At 45.5% G+C, this 14,913-nt stretch overlaps 2 protein-coding genes across 2 annotated transcripts in view; one reads left to right on the forward strand and one right to left on the reverse strand.

Moving 5' to 3' along the window:
- FANCM (Fanconi anemia complementation group M) overlaps window positions 1-14,486 on the reverse strand; it is a 123,432-nt gene extending 108,946 nt beyond the window's left edge. The window contains 4 exon segments of the mRNA XM_018569608.1: window positions 6,003-6,161; window positions 8,438-8,515; window positions 11,281-11,453; window positions 13,822-14,486. Of these exon segments, the coding sequence (XP_018425110.1) occupies window positions 6,003-6,161; window positions 8,438-8,515; window positions 11,281-11,453; window positions 13,822-14,437 (1,026 nt within the window). The 5' untranslated portion in view covers window positions 14,438-14,486.
- A 49-nt stretch (window positions 14,487-14,535) lies between these two features.
- Window positions 14,536-14,913, forward strand: part of FKBP3 (FK506 binding protein 3) — a gene marked incomplete at its 5' end in the record, with an annotated part of 11,366 nt that continues 10,988 nt past the window's right edge. Inside the window, one exon of the mRNA XM_018569610.1 lies at window positions 14,536-14,658. Coding sequence (XP_018425112.1) covers window positions 14,536-14,658 — 123 coding nt within the window. The remainder of the gene's footprint in view (window positions 14,659-14,913) is intronic.

The following is a 14,913-nucleotide window of genomic DNA, read 5'->3' on the forward strand; positions in this document are numbered from 1 at the left end:
CACTACGAGCCGCTGCCCGATTTAGAAGAGGTTATTGAAAAAAAACATATTTGTGCTACATATGCATATTTTAGTACCTGTGCTTCAAATCAAATCTATATTTGAATAAATTGTGGATATCGCTTTGTTTCGAAATAAATGATTGTTGCGCTTAAGCTAGAATGATTCTTTGTACTCTGAAAGTTTAATACATTTCTGCCAACCAAATGACTTGCGATAAACACTTGTAATATTCCATAAACTTGACATTAAAGCCAATATTGTGTGTGTACGTGTGTTTTCTGTAGAGTTGCATTACAACAGGAGTCAGGTAGCCACAGCTCCTAAAAAATTAAAGCTGGTGCCTAACTTTTGAGGTTTCTCTAGATGTCAGTGGAGCTGGCTTCAAAAAATCCTGCTGGCTAATGGATTCAACAGACTGGCTCAATATCAATGTGTCCACCCCGCCTTACAATAAGGAGGACTATGAGGCGAGTGATTTTTCACTCATCCTCATAGTTAGAGCAGACAATAAAAAACTGTCACACGGCGGCTCAATAGATCAGGTGAACACATACCGTCGCTTGCTCACTTCCTGATCATCTCCCTGCAGAGACAGTCACCGCTGCCCGCAGGGATTCCCCCCTCCCCGATCCTCCAGCGTTGACTGTTAATTATTGCAAAAAAAAAAAAGTGTGTATGGTCTATGCACCCTGACCTCCTCTATAGCAAGTTCAATGTGGAAACAAAAGCACCCTTTTCACATTCATACAATACTCCTGTACCCATCAATCACGCTCTCTATCACAAGAGTCACCCGTACAGTATCACAGATTCTTCTACAGAACATTCATGACCTGGAGAAAAACTGGCAAAAACCCAGTATGCAACATCTGACCGTTTCCTCACTATGACAGCCGACTGACTTGCAAAGGGTCAGCGAGTTTGTGTGTTGAACTTTTCATGCATGGGGGAATTTATAAAAACTGGAGCAGATTTTAAGTGCAACCAATCAGCTTCCATCTCATTTTTTAAATCTTACCTGAGCAAACTGAAGAGAGAAGCTGATTGGTTGCCATGGGGAACTGCTCCAGACTGTCTGCTACAGTTTTGATAAATTCTCGCCCAATGTGACCTCAGGTACCGATACACTTCCACTGCCAATCCTGACGGTGCATATAAGAAACCAAAATGTGATGCCAAATAGGTTATGGCAAGTCACAAACTTCCACACAATGTTTTGTAGAACTGCCACAATCCCATTTTATACCTTTGTATTATAAGGCGTGTCATGAAAGATAATCCAGGGCGGTCATTGCCAATCTGCAATGAATGTGAAAATGCTGACCCTCTAATATCAATGAGTTCTAAGTCATGGGCACATAATAAGTATGCAAATCAGCAGTTCTCCAACGCCCGGCCACCATATATATGCGTCCCAGCAGTGTTTACGATCGGGATTCGAGGACAGGCTCCCGATCATGTGATCATTGTGATTAGCCGTGACAGCGATAAAATTATGAAGAGCTCCTCTTCAATGGCTCGCAAATTACTTCTGTCAAAGACACATTGTGTTACTTCCTGCTCGCTTGATGTTGGACACATTTGCTGTGCGTTAGGGCTGGAAAAACTAATCGATTTAAATCAATCATGAGAATCGTCAATCGTTGTATCGGCAGAGGCAGCAGGGATTGGATGGGACACAGATTGCTGCAGCAGGCACCCAGTGGGGAGGAGAGACCGGCTGTCAGGGCGGTGTGGGGATAGCTCCGGTGACGGGTGGGTGGAGTGGCTCAGAATGAAGAGCAGAGGATTAGTAAATACGTCAAACAGTTACCGACCCTTTCCTGTGCAGAACAAACAGAGTCATCAGTACTGATGACTCTGTTTGTAAACAACTGAGGACATAGTGAGTATCATGTCCCCAGTTATGAACAGAAGTGCTCTACATCACTTCCGGTTCATTTATGAAATCGGGACTTATACTATCTGCTCACTTTATCAACATAAAGCAGCTCAGTACAGAGGCTTCCTGTCCATTCATAACTGGGATGATAGTAAGCGAATGAACAGAAAGCCTGTGTACCTCCTGTTCATGGAGTGATGGTGCTGCAGAAAAAGATTGAGTACTCTGTCCTCAATCTTTTTTTATTTCAAAAGGGAAAAATGGGGGGTATGTTTAGACCCCCTGATATCTCCCCAGAGTCACCAACAGTAAAGTAAAAAAAAAAAAAAAAGTTTAAAAAATAAAAAAATTATTAATTAATTCTGAAGTAAACGGTGTGTATGAAACACTACATTTGTGTTCCCCATGGTCCCTGTGAGTTGTAAAGTAGCCACCCTCCTGAAGGAAGGACAGTGTCGGCACCAATTCAGAGATGATTTGAGGATCTGCAGCCGAGTGATACACAAATACGATACATTTGTGTTCATTGTTAGGGTACTGGAAATTATTTCTAAGATTTAACTCCTGAGTTTAGTGTCAGGAGTTAAAAGATTCAACTTTTTTTTCCATCAATATGTTACAGTGAAAGAGCTGGCTGAAGATAGTAAATATAGCCGGTCTGAGTTTAAAATACCTGGTGTGCTTGTTCAGACCCCACTTATTACCTCATTTCGGCCACACATAGGACAGAGTTCAGTTCCTCACTCACTGGTGAAAAAAAGACACTCCCTGCTATATACATTGATATATAGTCCTTATAAAAAAAAATGTGCACATCTGGTACGTACTTTTGTCTCCTTTCACTATTATATTTTTATTAATCTGAACTCTCATAAATAGCACCTTGTTCTCTGTAGTTTAGGGAGTGTCTACAGACAGGTATACCCCAGAGGCATAACAGCCAGAAAGTCTTTTCTAGTCACGTAGCAGTTACATTCTGTAAGCTGGCTGCCTGAAAGGTGTAATCCTTGCATGAGATCATGACACATTGTAATAAAGCACCTCCAGGAAACGAGTAACATTAATGGAGACAGAGATGTCAAAACTCTGACATTGTTTTCCGCCATTCCTCCACTCCAAAAAAAGGATGTAGTTCCTCATTCCTCAGGAGGTACTGATCAGTCCCTTTCATGTTGTTTACAAGCAATGCCAAAACTACAATTCTGTAACATTAATAATAATATAATACAGGATTTATATAGCGCCAACAGTTTGCGCAGCGCTTTACAATATAAGGAAGACATTATAATCACAATACAATTCAAGACAAGATGGTAAGGAGGGTCTTGCCAGTGAGGGCTTACAATCTAAAAGGGAGGGGCTACATGAGGAAGTAGCTGTGTGAGGATGAATTGTTTGAGAACGTGATAGTTGAGTGGTTAGGCTGAGGTGGGATAGGCTTCTCTGAAGAGATGAGTCATAAGGGATCGCCTAAAGGCAGTTAGAGTGGGAGACAGACAGGTTGGAGTAAGGAGTTCCACAGGATGGGAGAGACTCTAGAGAAGTCCTGGAGGCGAGCACGGGAGGAGTTGACGGGGGAGGTGGAAAGCAGGTCTTTGGAAGAGCGGAGGGGACGGTTAGGGTGATACTTTGAGACAAGGTTTGAGATAAAGCCCGGGGCAGAGTTGTGGATGACTGAGTCATTAATATTTTGAATTTATCCTTTGGGTGATTGGAAGCCAGTGGAGGGATTGGCAGAGGGAGGTGAGTGATGGAAGCCAGTGGAGGGATTGGCAGAGGGGGGTGAGTGATGGAAGCAAGTGGAGGGATTGGCAGAGGGGGTTGCAGACATTGAACAGTTTGGTTAGGCGAATGAGTCTAGCAGCAGCATTCATGACAGACTGAAGGGGGGATAGCCTGTGTAGAGTTCAGCCAATGAGGAGGGAGTTGCAATAGTCAAGACGAGAGATAACAAGTGAGTGGACAAGTAATTTAGCGGTTTCATTGGTGAGGAAGGGGTGTATTTTGGAGAAGTTGCGAAGGCGGCAGGATTTGGATAGTGATTGAATGTGGGGAAGAAGTGTCAGAGTCAAGGATGACACCTAGCACCTTGGCATGGAGGGGGGGAGTTGGATAGTTGTGTTATCAATCTAAAAGGAAATGTTGGGGGAAAGGTAACATGTCCAATGTTAAGGCTCAACTAAAGCTAAGAAGAAAGCGGCCAGACCCATTCCACAGTCCATAAAAGATTACATGTAATATTACTAGGATCCGAAGTGGAATAGGTCCCCAGAGGCAGCCTAAAAGTGGTGGCCAATAGCCAGGCCCCAACAGTATCATGTGCAGGGCTTGAAAAATCCACTTGTTCCACTCATGACGAGAGGATGGTGGAGCCCGACGAGCAGCTTGACTGTAAAGCTCCCGGCCGGCCATATAATTACAACGGCCGGCCGGGAGCTTTACATTCAAGCGATCGCGCGTCTCTAGAGACGCTCGATCGCTTGTATTAGCAGCTGTCACTGCCGTTGCTGGTCCCAAAATCCGCTGTGCCCGATGCGGCCAGGACCGGCACGGTTCTGTGACAGGAGATCAAAAGGGAGTTCAGTATACGAACTACCTTTGATCTCCTCAGTCCCCGAATGCAGGAAGTGTTGTAGATTACATCACTTCCTGCATTCAGTGTCACTCTCCAGCTACAGAAGCTGATGAAGCCGATCTCTGCTTCATCAGCTTCTCTGGGGGTCCCTAGGTGACCAAAGGGGTCTTGGAGACCCCTGATGTCTCCATAAAGAGGACCTGTCATGTAAATTGGCTATTATATAGGGGCTTCTTAGCCCCCGATGTAATAGCAATAAAGTTGTTTCAAAAAAAAAGTAATAAAAAAATAAAAAAAAATAAAAGCATAACATTTTTTTAAAAAGAAAACATTTTTTTTTTAACTGCCCGCCCACCACATACACACTCATATGCGTTGGGTGCGCCTACGCAAATTGCGCCTATTGTGCAGCACATGTTACATATCGCCGCAAACGTCAGAGTGAGAGCAATAATTTTAGGGCCATCAATCACCAATAACACTAAACTGATGAGCAGTAAAAGCATTTTAAGCATCGCCTATGGGTGTTTTTTGCGATTTTGAGGGCGCACGCAATTTTAAGGCTTGACATGTTTGGTGTTCATTTACCCGACGTGATCCCGACTTTTATGTTTTACCAAAAGTATGGGAATAAATGTTTTATAACAGTGAAGGGAAACTTTTTTTTGTCTTTTACATTTACGGTACTTTTTTCATTATATAGTAAAAAAAATATAAAAAATATATACCTCCATACAATCTCCAAGCCTGCTAAAAGCTTGTTGAAAGTAAACCTGTAATAATTTACAAAATGCAGACTGTGGGTATATAGTACTTTTCATGTAAAGCAGGAACCTTTGTGTGCTTGCTATTTATTGTACAAGTTCTTTTTTTTTTTCTTAGTTACAGTGTTTTCCAAACCTGCAGCCAGCAGTCCCATTGAGGGCTTGTTCACACCAATTGCAGTGCGTTTCAGAGCGGTAGCTGCTGGAACGCACAGCAATCGCATACTAAACGCCCCCTTTCGTTCTGGGGTGGGAGGGGGCGTGGCGGTGCATTCATTGGCACCACAGCCACGTCCCCCTCCCGCAGTGCGATCAGAAGTGTGGCAAAACATTGCCTGTCTTCCGGTCCACTGCAAACACAAAAAATAGATCATGCAGCATTTTTTTGCATTCACAGTGGAACGGAAACGCAGGCAATGTTTTCCCATGCATCTGATCGCACTGCGGGCAAGGGGCGTGGCTGCGGTGCCATTGACTTCAATGCACCGAGACGCCCCCTCCTGCCCAAGAAGGTGGAAGTTTAGTAAGCGTTTGTTATGCATTCCAGCAGGTACTGCTCTGGAACGCACCGCCATTGGTGTGAATGGACCCTCAGAGTCATCACTCCCCAACTAAAGCAAAAGCAGATTAAAGCTTGTTAAATGTTGTCCTTCAGATGTACATTCACCAGCCAAGATGGAACAATTCCTCTGTGTTTAGGGCTTCATATCAATACAGTACACAAAAATTCAGCAATATTTGTCAGAACAGAACATTCCAGTGATTATATAGAACGTACCTGCAAATAAGCCTTGCGCACAACCTCTAGCTCATCGCCGAGTGGTACCACAAATTTCTCAAGCTGCCTCTCATGGGAGTAAGGCCGAATATCGGGAGAGTCCTCCGACCTCAGTTCTATGCGACCAATCAGCAGGTTGGAAACCACTTGCTGTACGGACTGAACAACAGACACATTTAAAAAGACGAAGAACAGTGCTCATTTTAACCTCTCTAGCAATCATTACAGGTATTTATTAGAGGTGCACCAAAATGACATTTTGAAACCAAAACCGGGAGAAAAAAAAAAAAGAAAGCCAGGCCAAAACCAAAAATGTCTTTTTTCTAACCTTCATTTTTTTTAAATATTTAATTTCTACTTATTTTTATCTCTTAACTTTACTGCTACGGGGCTTCGGTCACACACCAATTTAGACAGTCAATTAACCTACCAGCTTGTCTTGGGAGTGTGGGAGGAAACTGAAACCCGAAGGAAACCCACACAAGCAAAGGGAGGATATGCAAACTCCTTGAATATCATGTCCTGGCTTGGATTCGAACCAGAGACCCCAGGTGCTGCAATGCACTTGGCTTGAACTCTTGCTAGCACCATGACATTACATGCTGCCATTGCCTCCTGGTCCTAAGATGAAGCTTTTGACCATGGCAACAGAGAAAGTAAATCTAATTGCCAGGTAATGTCCTGTTTCCTCCCCAGTGGCATACAGTGTATATATAAAGAGGATGCTACAGTTATATGGCCAGAGCAGTAAACTCTCGTACCATAAATAATATCCAGTTAGTAGAGGTGCACCAAAATAGAAATTTAAAAACCGAAAATGTTTTTTGTATATTTTTATTTTATTAATTTTTTATTAAATATTTTTATTTTTTACTTTACTTTTAGGGGCTTCGGGGAAATATTGGGGGCCAAAAACACACCCCTGATATTTCCCTTTTAAAATAGAAAAAGAGATTGAGAACACAGAGTCCTCAATCTCTTTTTCTGTATCCCCTGTTATCAATGAACAGGAATCCTCTATGAGTGTTCCTGTTCATTGATAACATGAGGAGTAAGTACAGAGTATGTTTACTATAACCACAACTATGAATGAACAGGAGGTGATGTAGCTCACTTCCCATTCATTCATAATTGAGGATATAGTCCACATACCATGTCCTCAATTATGTTCAAATACTCAGCGATCACTGAGTGTTTGTACTCGCTCTCCTCTCTGACACACTGTCACAGGAGGCTGAGTAAGCGGTGCGAGAGGAGAGCTCAGCCTCCTGTGACAGCGGTCTCCGCCCCCATACCGCTCTGCCGCACTGTGATAGGCGGCCGAGCAGTGTGGGAGGAGAGACACCGGCCGCTCACAGCGCTCGTCTCGCAGCGCTCGGCCGGCTGTCACTTTCTCTCCTCCCCGCTGGGACACAGAGCAACGCCCAGCAGGGAGGAAAGAACGCAGGGATGCGCCGATGTATCGGCAGGAAAATTGCACATTTGGCATTTAACCAAAAGTGCCATTTTCGGCCGATATATCGGTGCATCCCTGGTCTATACACAGTGTATATGGGACCTTACACCACAGCAGCGAAGGGGGAGAGAAGCTCCAGGGAGCAACAAATAAAATATGTACTTATTCCTTACCCTCCTAGCCAAAACGTTTAACTCGCAAGGCAGAGGTGAACCAACTGCACAGGTCAAGTAAAAAAGCAGATTACAGTTGAGCTTTCAGGTTTGTATTCCCTGAAGAAAGACTGGAATGTCTGTGCGGTATATAACCATGTTGAGGAGATTTCCCTCACTTCCTGTCCTGGTGACAGGTTCCATTGGGACAGGAAGTGATGGGAAATGTATGCAACCTGAACAAAAATAACAATAAGCCCTGGCTGAAGTTTTAGCCCTTCTCCACTTAATGTCCATAATGTTCCCTGCGCCGGAAACGAGGCCTGGAACGCAAGGCCTGCGGCGCCCGGAAGCGCGTCACCCGCATCGGAAGTGACCCAATCGGTCCTCCTATCCAGCCGTGGAGTAACTCCCGGAGCCCCCAGACCAGCAGCACCTGACTACTAGCCCTCCGGTCCGAGGGCTCAGCCAAGGGGGTAGTCGCAGCTCCGGTACTGGCCCTTCCCGGGCACTGAAAGAAATGGAGGACCTGGTGTGGAATCAACTGCGGCAAGTGGAGCGCACCAGTGGCCCATATAAAGGTAACCATGGCATGACAAAACCCGAGCGGTATCCCCAAAAAGAGGCCCCCTCGTCGTTCCGGTGACATGCTCCCCCCTGACGGAAGAAACACGAAAAACTGAGGAGCTAGGAGAGAGGCGGGCCTTTTAAACAACTGAGGGTGACGTGTTTCCTAATAAAAGGGGTGGAGCCTCTCTCTCGCAAGCTGTTCTGGAGGATGAAAGGGAAAATAAAGAACTAATTCTCAACGTAGACCGTTGGCTCACCTTGGTATCGCTGCCTGGAGTGGCACTAAGAGCCAAAATGCGAAACTGTCTAGTATAGTTGCTCAGCTCCCGGACCACCTGTGTAAGAGGGAAATAGAAAAAAATGATGCAGAAGTGAAGCAGTCTGAAGAGACCATTACTTTTAGAAACCCAATATGAAAATCTAATGCACTAAACAGATATCTATAGTGGACACAGAAAGAAACACATTTAAATGCACATGCACCTCATTGGCCCCCCCAAAAAAGCAAGGCTGTATTTTGCAGAGAGCTTCTTTTGCTTTCATCTCCATAACCAATGCAGTCATACAAAAGGTGAATGACAAGTCTGCACAGATGACAATAATCAAGTTATTAAAGCGGATCTTTACCCCCTTTGACTAAAAAAATCACATCAGCGTACAGCCCTGCACGCCCATATGAAATCATTTCACATTCATTGGAAAAAACATTTTTTTATTTTACTTCCAATTACTTTTTTTTACACTTCCTGGTCCACTTTGACACACATGATGTAAAGTGCCCAAGCATTGCATCCTGGGAAGGTTACATCAGCAGAACATTGCTGAAAAATCTCATCTGTAATCTCACGTGATGTCAGGGAAAGGCATTTTCGCTGCCCTGTGATGATGTGCATGGTCACATGTCCTAGTCACATGTGCCAGAGATCCAGGAAGTAAAGAGATCTAGTAACTTGCCCTTAGTAAAAATGGCCACTGAGAGAAGAATGGTGAGGAAAAGAAAAATGAGCTATGCAAAAAATGAAAAGCCGTCCATTATCTAGAAGTATCTGTTTGTAGATCATTACTAAACATTTCTAAAGGTGCTTTTCATGTTATTTTGAAGATCTCGGTAATGTTCCTCTTGAACTTTCTAACCTGTGCTGCAAAAAATGCTAGAAAGGGTTACAACTGGAATTAGCTCTGCATTTCCCAAATCCCTTTTTCAAAGAATATACTTTAAAATCTAATTAGTTTGTTCAAAATGTAAATCAGCTAAATTTATGTTGCAGCAAAATGTTCTATTTTGAATATTATAATGTTTTAATGTATATATTCCTATTCCCCAGCAGTAAGCTGTAGATAAAGACCACTGCCCCGCGTGGAAGCAGCGGTCTCTCTGCAGCAGTCTGACACGACCCTTTCACTACAACAACACAAAGTCTTGGCCAACTTACTGGAAAATGAAGCAGTGGCACACTGATGAGGTCAAATCTAACAGGGTTATTCACAGAAGGGTGGAGAGTATGGAGAAGGCAGAAGAAGGAAACTATCTAGGACAACATTGCTGAACTGGAAAGTGAGCTGAAGTGGAGAAGTTTTCCAAACCAGTTTTGTTGTCATAGATTGTTCACCTCTACTGCCTTCTCCAAACTCTTCACCCTTTGGTAAATACCCGTTAGTCTTGTGCTTCTCCTGTCAGCAATTTCAGTTCACGTGCTTGATTTGTGCCTAGTACTACCTCTACCTCAGTCTGAGCTTTTCTGTGCTGCCGCTGCTGATTAATAGAGGCTGGAATCTCGATAAATGCATTTACGTTAAGGCCTCATTCACATGAGAAATGGCCGGCACGTACAGCTCCGTGCTGCGTGCACAGCCGTAGTATGGGGCAGGTCCCGGGAGGACAGGTGCTGCGTGTGATTACTACGCAGCCCATGTCCTCCTCTATGGGAGTACACGGCCATACCCCACAGTACCATTACCCCAAGTGCATGGCCATACGAGTGCCCCGGCTCGGACACAGACAGGATCCATCATGTCAGCGTACGGACACCCACACGGATGTGCAGGGTGGGTGAGCGTAGGGCAGCGTATGACCGCATACTCCCATAGAGAAGGACAGGGGCTGCGTGCTAATCACACACAGCACCTGTCCTACCCGGAAACTGCCCAATACGGCCGTGCACGGAGCTGTAAGTGTCGGCCTTTTCTCGTGTGAATGAGCCCTTAATTGCATTTTTTTTTTAAATGTCCATTCTTTTGTGAAAATATAACAAAGCCCATCTCCAGGCAGCACAATTTCCAATATATATTTAGTAGTGGGGCTTAGACTGACCAGCTAATTGCAGAAACGTCACCAGCACACCAAATCCTTATAGGATCGAAATCGTAGATTTTATTGCAAACTCATGTCAGTTACACAAGCGCTTTCGGGGCCACACAGGGTCCCTTCATCAGGCATAGCAATGACGTAGCCTCCCACACCCTTAAAACAAGATTTTCCTCTCACCTCCTGGCCAATAACAAAATAGAGCCTAAAGCCAATTGCCTTGTGATTGGCCAGGAGAAAAGAGGTGGACGGGGATGAGCAGAGCTTAGCGTGTGAGAGGGAGACTGCAACAAGGAGCCATTCAAATGTGATTCAGTGCTCACGTGTAAACAAAATAAATACTGACAGGAGCAGAAAGCGGAGTGAAAAAAAAAACAAATAACCCAGGCAGATCTTTCAAACGTATTTATACATATGTTATACGTCAGTGGTTCTCAACCTTTCTAGGGCCGGACCCCTTGGTAACATTTGCCAAGTTGTGGTGACCCCAATGGTAAAATTTAGGGGTGCACCAATACTAGTATCTGAGTGGGCTCTCACGGGGCTAGTGGCACTCACCTCCCCTCCCCTCACTCCTGCCTGCTCCCCTCTCTCTGATCCTCTCTGGCTACTGCTGCAGCAGCACCATCTAGGAGAACTGACACTGCTGCACTAGGAGGAGGCTAAGGAGTATCTTACCTAGCACAGCACAAGGCACATGGCGACCCCCCTCAACTGTGGCTTGCGACCCACAGGTTGAGAACCACTGTTATACGTAGATATAAACATGGTTGCGATGGCAGTCATCTGAGTCACCTGACAATATGCATAGTTGCCCAGAGCCTTGTGAGCTTCATCTATGACAAGACACTTGACTTGAGAAGCAGGACAGGCACCTCGTGTAAGATCATTCACCATGATCTGAGGCGTTAGGAAAAACACCCGGTGGTCTTGCCACATGTCTTTGCGGTTTTGGGCTTGAGTATTACCTGTGAAAATTAAGAAAAAGAGAAAAAAGTCAGCTGATCAAAGTACATTTAAATAAAAGTAACAAGTTAAATATTCACATGCAAAGCATGAAGCTTCAGACTGGATTGACACAGTCCATGAAGCATGCGTGGTAATACTCAGGTGTAAACAGACCCATATAGTTTACCTTCACACTAAACTGCATCAAATAGATGTGACCCGGGTACATAGGGAATAATGGCATTTCTACTTCCAATGTATCTTCTGCTGCATAAAAATGCCATGCCAGGCTAATGCCACCTTTTGGACCATGTTTCATCATGTTATACCGAGAGGCACTGGTATGATGAATGGGTTCAGCCGCCTGTGTGCATGAGCCCTTATAAAGCAATGAATCCGACATTCAGCAAACATTCTCTGCAGGAGAATCTTCCAGATCCATGTGTATTAAATTACAGTGATTGATTCTTCGCCAAAGAATGTTTGGTGAAAGTCACATTCACTGCTTTATAAATCAACCCCTGAGGGTCAGTGTAGACAAGCTTTTTTTTCCATGTGAGATAGGTTTTTACTAGGGATGTAACAATACCAGTTTTCCGGTATCGAGTACGAGTATTCGCCGATACCGAATATCGACACCGGAAGTCCCATTAAGGAAACCAGGCCGCGTGTAATCACTCGCCGCCCGGCTACCTGATTAGCCGGGAAGCCGTCTCCATGCTCCCTGGTGACGAGGAATCATGGAGCTGCCTTTCTGGCCAATCAGGAAAGCCCAGGGGATAGGGGTAATGACTCATTACCCACTTCATGACTAGCCAGCTTTCTGACCAAACAGGAAGCCGGGCAGCGAGTCATTAAACGACACCCGACTTCCTGATTGGCTGGGAAGCAGACTCCCTGCTCCCTCATCACCAGGTGACGAGAAAGCACAGAGCTGACTTTCTGGCCAATCAGGAAGTCAGGGGACGAGTAATGACTCGCCGCCCGGCTTCCTGATTGGCCGGGAAGCCAGCTCCAAGCTCCCTGGTGATGAGGGAGCTTGGAGCCAGCTCATACAAAATGCATGCACATGCAGGGCGCATTTGTGTTACTTGGTAACAGTTGTGCACAGGCTCGGCAATCTTGGTTTACACCAAGTCCCCACACATCAATACTCAAGATTAGTGATAAGCCTGGGCTTGGTGTGAACCCAATTCGCCCAAGCCTGCTCAAAACTGTGACCACAATCCCCTCTTTGTGACCCAATCAGTGGCGGTGGGGAGCCTTTCCTGTCCCTTTGTGACATATAGTTACGGGAATGCACCTCTCCACAAATGTTTGGCCTGGGGGGGCGAAGTGGCGATCACAGTTTTAAGTGGGCTTAGATGAACTCATGCGAACCCTGTTCACACCAAGCCCATCACTACTCAAGACATAGGACTCAACTACACTGCACAAGCAGGAAGCAGACACAAGGACGACTCCTAATGAGCAGATATTGCTGGTCATTGCCCAAAACAAAAAGCATTACAATGCACCAAAAATATGCATAAATGCAACACACAAGTGTGAATGGCAAACTAAACTGTGGTGTAGATGAGTCATATAGCACTCCGTACTGGCATGTCCCTTGTGGTGGGTGCTGTAGTGACTGCTGATCGCGCCACTTCAGAGCCAAATAGTAAAGTATGTGACCAGCACACCGTGGTTCAATCTTCAAGCAGTGATCATTTTATTGATGCACACACACCTTGTCACATTGCAACATTTCAGAGCCATTCGTGGTCCCTTCATCAGGCAAAACAAAGTGTTATAATTCATTGCAAGTCAAATACACACCACCAAAGTGCACTGCTTGAAGATTGAACCATGGTGTGCTGGTGCCATACTTTACAAAACTGTGGTGTGGCACTTCAATCTCAGCCCTGTTCCCACTGGTGCGAGTGCAGCAGCACACTCGTGCGAATGTACATTTATCTGCACCCTGTATAGAGCAGCCCATTCGTTTCAATGGCCTGTCCTATGTACGACAATCGTACTGAATAAACCCCTGCACTTTTTAACACACTGCACCAAAACGCACAACACTTCGTTCCCATACATTTTGTAGCGGTTTCACGCACATAATAGCACGTGGTACAAGGTTGTTGGGGTGTCTTTAGAAAAACTGAATGACACCACGGGATGTCTTATAAAGTAACATATGTCTTGGTATGCTGCATCTACATGTAGGAATGGGGACACAGATCTGCTGCTTTGCAATACACAGCAAGGAAATGGTGGGAGTCCTCTGGGGTGTAAAAGCTGGCCGCCAGGTGACCAGACATCTTGTACCAGTCTAATATTACTGGATGGAGATACCAATAGTACAACCCTGTAGTCAACATGAGCAATATATGGTGAAGATACCTGTCATCTCCACCATGTGCTCCTGAGGGATGCCCATGACCCGGAAGCAGGCTTCTATCTGCTGGGCCACCAGTGGCTTGGTAGGAGCCATGAAAATGATCTTGCCGGATGGGTACCAGCGGTAAAAGTTGTACATGACTACGGCGGCAATGAAGGTCTTGCCCAGGCCGGTGGGCAGGCACACCAGGGTGTTGTGCAGCAGCGCGGTGTGCGCCATGGTGAATTGGTATTCCCGGACAGGTAAGTTGGTGGGGTAGATCCATACATTCCCAGCAGACAGGTCAAAGCCCGGCAGGTTCTGGATTTCGGGGGCACTAGGGGGATCCAGGGGGACAGTGTGAGCATGGTGGGTGACAGTGGCATTTAATGTTTTCTCAGCTTCATACACAGCAACAAGCAGCACATCATCGTCATCATCCTCAGCTTCACCATGCTGGGGTGCTGCCTGCCAGGTTGGTGGTGCAGCCCTATGAGAGTCCTTCTGTGATAAAACCGTCTTCCCTTTCCTGGCAACCTTGGCTTTGGCCTTTTTCGCTGGGTGCTCCGGAGCTCGCCTTGGCTCAGGGGCCACGCCAGAGCCCCAGGACTGAAAGAGGGTCCTCTGCTTCCCGTTCATCCTGTTCCTCCATAAGAAGCAGACCAGCTCTGCATCCACACGATTAAAATAAGGCGCCCCTGCTGCACGTCACACTACCGGAAGTGACCTGTCAGTAGCCTGGGCTCTCCGTCTGCCTCACTGAACATGGCGGCTGCGAGCAGAGCGAAGAACAACTTCACAGCGATGAGCTGCCGAAGAAAGATGTGATCGCCTTCCTGCAGCAACACGGTTCGGAATCGGTATGGGCTGCCTGGGGGAGAGGAGGAGGAATGCTGGGAGTTGGAGTCCTCCGAGGGATGGGCGGGCAGCACGTGTGCTCAGGATGGGGGGCTGCGGATGGCACAGCACCAGATTCCTGACCCGTGACATGACACTCCCAATATTAATATTAAATAAACTCTGTGTGTATATATATATATATATATATATATATATATATATATATATATATATATATTTTTTATATATTTTATATATCTATATATTTTTTTTAT

Source organism: Nanorana parkeri, unplaced genomic scaffold, assembly GCF_000935625.1.
Source record: "Nanorana parkeri isolate BGI_ZX_2015 unplaced genomic scaffold, ASM93562v1 scaffold1365, whole genome shotgun sequence".
Taxonomy (NCBI): Eukaryota; Metazoa; Chordata; class Amphibia; order Anura; family Dicroglossidae; genus Nanorana; species Nanorana parkeri.